The following is a 6,441-nucleotide window of genomic DNA, read 5'->3' as shown; positions in this document are numbered from 1 at the left end:
AGTGGTCCTCCTGTCTCGGCCTCCCAAAATGCTGGGATTACAGGTGTGAGCCATTGTGCCTGGCCCAGAGACAACTTTTTATTATCTATTCTCCCTGGAAGAAGAGGATATAAGGAGTTTGGGAGAAAGTACATGGAAGGAAAAAAATGTAACAACCATCATCAGACTAGGGAAACTCAGCAGAATAACATTACCATTTCATTCTACAGAAAACATCACCCTAACACACGATTATTTTTGCAGTTAAGATGCACTCCTGAGGCCGGGCGCGGTGGCTCAACGTAGTCCCAGCTACTCGGGAGGCAGGAGAATGGCGTGAACCCGGGAGGCGGAGCTTGCAGTGAGCCGAGATGGCGCCACTGCACTCCAGCCTGGGTGACAGAGTGAGACTCTATCTCAAAAAAAAAAAAAAAAACGAAAGATAGATACACTCCTGGGTCGGGCACGGTGGCTCACGCCTGTAATCCCAGCACTTTGGGAGGCCGAGGCGGGCAGATCATGAGGTCAGGAGATGGAGACCATCCTGGCTAACGCAGTGAAACCGTCTCTACTAGAAATACAAAAAGGAAAAAAAAAAATTAGCCGGGCGTGGTGGCGGACGCCTAGAGTTCCAGCTACTAGGGAGGCTGAGGCAGGAGAATGGCATGAACCCGGGAGGCGGAGCTTGCAGTGAGCCGAGATCGTGCCATTGCACTCCAGCCTGGGCGACAGAGCGAGACTCCGTCTAAAAAATAAAATAAATAAATAAATAAAAAGATGCACTCCTGATGCCCCTTGTTCAGTGACTGGCCTCCACTGCCCCCTGACACATGGAGGGAACCAGACTCTCCTAGTATTTTTAAAGAGTCACAGATGGTATCCCATGTCAGTCCATTTCTCACTCCTTGCAGCCATGCCCTCCTCTCCATTGGTCGGCTCACACAGAAAAAAGACCCTTTTCTGTTTCCCCACATCCCACACATTCAACGTCCCCATGAGGAAGTGACTTTGATTAAGGGTTTAAACGCTTGCTACATCACAGCCCAGCAGATCCTGACTTTAAAGTCTCTGAGCCCTATCAAAGGTGTTATGCCAAACAGCCATCTTGGTGGTATTCCAGCCCAAGTCTTACCAGCTGACCATTTTTTCTCCCTGCTCGTGTAGCTCATTTGAATGAAACACAGAAGCCCCAGGAAGAGCTACCTAGACGAGCCGATCAGTAAGAGTCCTGGAGCCCAAATTCGGAGGAGAGGAGGACGAAGTCAAAAGCTGCTTTCATGTCCCAGTTTGCATTCTGTCAGTCACTGCCTAAATGAAAATGTTTTTGAAAAAACCAACTTGATTTTTGTACCCAGTTTCAACAATTCTTTGTGGGAAAGGACCACAGGAAAAAATGAAAGGCATCTATATATAAAATCTTTATTACAGGCAGTATTGGTCCATACACTAACACAATACCAACAGTACAGGTTTAATCTTTCAAAATCATCATTTAAACAGCAAAAGACCAAGAAATAAAATTTGAGTCAATTAATTATTTTTCAAAATATTCTCAATGCACATTATCCTTAATTCCCTTATTATAGTGAAACATACAAATACAGAAAAATACCCCATTTAACAAATACTAGTGTTAAATGGTTATTTGGCTTAAAATCTGAGTTAAGAAAATCCTTTTTAGCAACCTACATACAGATAAGTAGCAAACTTTATTATATTAAACAAATTCATTCTGCTAAAACATGTAAAGAATTTCATCCATCATGTATTCTGATCCCAGTACAAGTGTTTATTCTCTTACCGTCATGATTCTTATATGAAGGACCAACTCAAAAAGTTGTCCTAAATATAACCTTATCCTCTTCCCCAACACACTTCATCCAAAAGTCTGTTCAACAGATGGCAACCGGGTAGCAGTCACTTCACCATCTGATGCCAATGGTTCCGTGAGAGCGTGGCCAGGCCTGTGAAACAGCCCATTTTCCTACCTACTGTGGGTTGCTGCTCAGGAGGAACGATATACGCCAATACAAGCAGAAAATCTGCAGCTCCTCTGCTATGTGCCTTAGAAGACTTTCAATTTTTATGGTCAATGCTCTGATTAGGTATCATACATAAAAGCCAGCATATTAGTTTAAATCTTTAAACAAAAAACTATATTTTCCAAAGTCATTATCATTTGGGCCAATTAAGTGATCTTTTCGTGCTTTGTTGAGCTTCATCTTTAGGGCATCTCTTCTTTCTTCCCATTCATGAAGTTCGGCATTTCCATGTGCAAATTTACAGCTGTTTCCTTCTGGGCAGGTGCCATTCATATACCTGTGAGGACAAGTCAGCTGCTCAGTGTCCACAAGTTGTTTCTAAAAATCGTGTCATGATTCTTGAAACTCTATACTTCACTAGCTTTATGATTTGCATACAACTTTTAGTTAGGAATCTCAAGCCTAGAAAGGTAAATATTTTATAGCCATGACATCTACAATAGAAAAATCAGTACTTTATTTAAATGTACTCTATGAAAAGTACTGACTGATAGGAGAAAAAAAGACTATAGTTGTTCCTGATGTAGTAGAAAGAAATCAGAGGTGGCATCAAAGAAAAAATGTCTTCAATAGTTTTAAGGATCACATGGATCTAAATTAGGGCATTAAATATTAACAGTGACTTAATAAAATAAGCAATTCAGAATTACTTAGTTTTTCACTGAAAAACTTTTTTTTTTTTTTTTTGTTTTTTTTTTTTTTTGGAGACAGAGTCTCACTGTTTGTCGCCCAGGCTGGAGTGCAGTGGTGCAACCTTGGCTCACTACAACCTCCACCTCCTGGGTTCAAGTGATTTTCCTGCCTCAGCCTCCTGAGTAGCTGGGATTACAGGCACCTGCCACCATGCCCGGCTAATTTTTGTAGTTTTAGTAGAGACAGGGTTTCACCATGTTGGCCAGGCTGGTCTCAAACTCCTGGCCTCAAGTGACCGTACCGCCTCAGCCTCCCAAAGTGCTGGGATTACAGGCGTGAGCCACCATGCCCGGCCGCATTGAAATATTTTCTAAGAAAACTTAAACAAAGGAGTGATACATACTAACATCTTCCTTTGATCTAAGTTCTAGATTTTAAATATAATGTAAAAGCCATTTCAAATCTGATGAACATTTACTGTGAGCAAAGCTTGTGGCAAAGGGTTTGAGAATCACAGCTGTGAACGCAAAGGTCATTTGGGCAAATTGGAATGAACATGCTTCTCTATTCAATTATCCTAAGACATTTCAAATTAGTATTGGAAGACTATTAAATCTTTTCATATAACCTAAGAAGAGTGAAAGGAATGGTTTGGTGAGCAACGAAACACTTTGAGCCAAAACCCAAGAATTCTTCAGGATCTGTCAGAGCACAGCAACATTAGAACTTTAACACCCAGGTATTCCGTGTCAGCTGACAAGTCCATGAAAATTTGAGATCAGCAATTCTGACACGGAAAAACTGTAGAAACCTACATACCTATCACAAATACTGAAATAGCCTGTTGGGAAGCGGTGCTGCCAGCAGTACTGGTCGTCCTCGGTGTGGAAAACCTTCTCTTTGTGCTTCTCGGAGGAGATGTGGCCCTGCCACTGCTTCTCACTGTTGCAGTTTTTCCCACACATCCAGCAGTGAAAGTCCACCTGATGTGCAGCAAAGACACATGTCCCATCAGTCACCTGATCTAAGATCCAGACTCAATTCCAGGGGGCCCAGGCTGGTGGGAGAGCCAGGCAAGACATAAAACTCAGGTTAGAAATAGGGACAAGGAAAGGACCACAGCCTGGGGAAGCAAGCCAGCACTCAGGACACAGAGAAGAAGGGTGACAAATGCTGCCAGCTGTCCAGGAAATCTCCGGTAAAGAGGCAATAGGAGCTGGTATGCAAACAAGGATGTTTGCTGGGAGAACAAGAGGCAGGTGCAAACAAGGATTCAGGGAAGAATTAACACCATGAGGAAAAGCAGAGAGGATGGGAAAGAACAGGACATGCCAACTCCAAAAGGACGGGCAACAGCTCCATTCAGTGTACGTGAACTGAGCCCCTGCTGTGGCATCAGGAATGTAAAGACACTGCCCCTGTGGGGAACAGACCTATACAAAAGGAACTGCTATGAGGGGATTTAAGTGCTACAACAGATGCAAACTGTAAGTGTTGGATAGTATTTCCCAAATGTCCTGGGAAATAATTATCTGCAACACTGGGTAAAAACAGATTTGAACTCATTCATTGTGGGGTATAAATGAAGACTTTTTATTACTTTATTTTTTTAGAGACATGGTCTTGCTGTCATCCAGGCTAGAGTACGGTGGTGCGATCATAGCTCAATGCAGCCTTGAACTCCTGGGCTTAAGTGATCCTCCCACCTCAGCCTCCTGAGTGGCTAGGATTACAGATGCAAGCCACCACGCCCAGCCCTAGGACTCTTTATTATGAAACACCCCAGATAGGCCTTATTTATTTATTTATTTGTTTATTTTTGAGACAGAGTCTCACTCTGTTGCCTAGGCTGGAGTGGAGTGATGCGATCTTGGCTCACTGCAACCTCCACCTCCCAGGTTTAAGCAATTCTCCTGCCTCAGCCTCCTAAGTAGCTGGGATTACAGGCACCTGCCACCATGCCCAGCTAATTGTTTGCATTTTTAGTGGAGAAGGGGGTTTCGCCAAGTTGGCCAGGCTGGTCTCGAACTCCTAACCTTAGGTGATCCACCCGCCTCAGCCTCCCAAATTGCTGGGATTACAGGCATGAACCACCATGCCCGGCCCCAGGTAAGCCTTATGATCCAACAAGTCGAGGTGACCTGCTCTAGAAACACCAAGGAGCAGCTGGGCGCAGTGGCTCACGCCTATAATCACAGCACTTTGGGAGGCCGAGGCAGGAGGAGTGCTTGAGCACAGGAGTTTGAGACTAGCGTGGGCAACATGGCAAAATCCCCATCTCTACAAAAAAAACAAAAATTAGCCAGGCGTGGTGGCGAGCACCTGCAGTCCTAGCTACTCAGGAGGCTGAGGTCGGATGATCACCTGAGCCCAGGAGGTAGTGGCTGCAGTGAGCCATAACTGTGACACTGTACTCCGGCCTAGATGACAGAGTGAGACCCTGTCTCAAAAAAAAAAAAAAGGAAGAAAAAAATATATATATAATAAAATAAACACCAAGGAGCACTTAAGTAAAGGTAGCAAGGGAATCAATGTGACAAAGGTAGAAATTCACAGGGCATGTCACAAGCAGAGAGATGCTGGGGAAGGCCAGGCCACACACAAGGCCTGCAATGGGCAGTGAAACTGGATCTGACTGAATCAATAGAGAGATGGAGGTGCCAAAAAACAAGAAATAAGGGCAGTAACACATATGCTTATGTAAACTTTTAAAACCACATCAAGCAGAACTATAGATTATTTAAGAATAAATGTAGCTGGGCACGGTGGCTCACGCCTGTAATCCCAGCACTTTGTGAGGCTGAGGCAGGCAGATCACGCGAGGTCGGGAGTTTGAGACCAGCCTGACCAACATGGTGAAACTCTATCTCTACTAAAAATACAAAAATTAGCCATGCGTGGTGGCCGGCACCTGTAGTCCCAGCTACACGGGAGGCTGAGGCAGGAGAATTGCTTGAACCTGGGAGGCAGAGGTTGCAGTGAGCCAAGATCACGCCATTGCACTCCCACCTGGGCGACAGAGCAAGACTCTGTCTCACAAAAAAAAAAAAAAGAATAAATGTGTTGGCCGGGCACAGTGGCTCATGCCTGTAATCCCACAGCTTTGGAAGGCTGAGGCGGGTGGATCACAAGCTCAGGAGTTTGAGACCAGCCTGGCCAACATGGTGAAACCCCGTCTCTACTAAAAATACAAAAAATTTGCCGGGCGTGGTGGCAGGCGCCTGTAATCCCTGGCTACTTAGAAGGCTGAGGCAGGAGAATCGCTTGAACCCGAGAGGCAGAGGTTGCAGTGAGCCAAGACTACCGCATTGCACTCCAGCCTGGGCAACAGAGTAAGACTCCATCTCAAAAAGAAAAAAAAAGAATAAATGTGTCATCCATAGGTAAACATGGCCTGGAAAAATACACACTGGATCTGTTCCCCTGGGAAGGGTAACATATGGGGTTCCAACTTTATCTGTAGCATTTTATTTATTTTACAGCAGGAACTACAACAAATTGTTAACATCAGTTAACTTGCAATGGTGGGCTCAAGATATTTGTTATATTATCCTCTTCACTTTTTTGAAATTTTTAAAAGAAAATCAAAACAGTTAACAGACCACTGGTAACTTAATGTCCCCAAGAACCATAGAGGGAGAGGCCAGACTGCAGGCTTAAGCGGGGAATGTAAGGTCCAGCGGGGTAGACAGCACACATTCCTGAGCCACCTGCTGGGGCCTCCCACTAGGGAAGAGTCACAGACTCCTCATACTTCACTAATCCATCAGGACAACCCCACTCGGAG

The 6,441-nt window shown here is 44.5% G+C and overlaps 1 protein-coding gene across 5 annotated transcripts in view; it reads right to left on the bottom strand.

Annotated features, from left to right (window-relative positions):
• Positions 1-1,384: 1,384 nt before the first annotated feature.
• Positions 1,385-6,441, bottom strand: part of ZC3H7A (zinc finger CCCH-type containing 7A) — a 48,720-nt gene continuing 43,663 nt past the window's right edge. For all 5 annotated transcript variants that reach the window (XM_054453344.2, XM_054453343.2, XM_063654336.1 and 2 more), the window contains 2 exons: positions 3,474-3,637; positions 1,385-2,298 (listed from right to left, as the gene is read on the bottom strand). In XM_054453344.2, the coding sequence (XP_054309319.1) occupies positions 2,109-2,298; positions 3,474-3,637 (354 nt within the window). In that variant the 3' untranslated portion in view covers positions 1,385-2,108. The remainder of the gene's footprint in view (positions 2,299-3,473; positions 3,638-6,441) is intronic.

Source organism: Pongo pygmaeus, chromosome 18, assembly GCF_028885625.2.
Source record: "Pongo pygmaeus isolate AG05252 chromosome 18, NHGRI_mPonPyg2-v2.0_pri, whole genome shotgun sequence".
Classification (NCBI taxonomy): Eukaryota; Metazoa; Chordata; class Mammalia; order Primates; family Hominidae; genus Pongo; species Pongo pygmaeus.
This window is presented reverse-complemented; position numbering and strand designations above follow the sequence as displayed.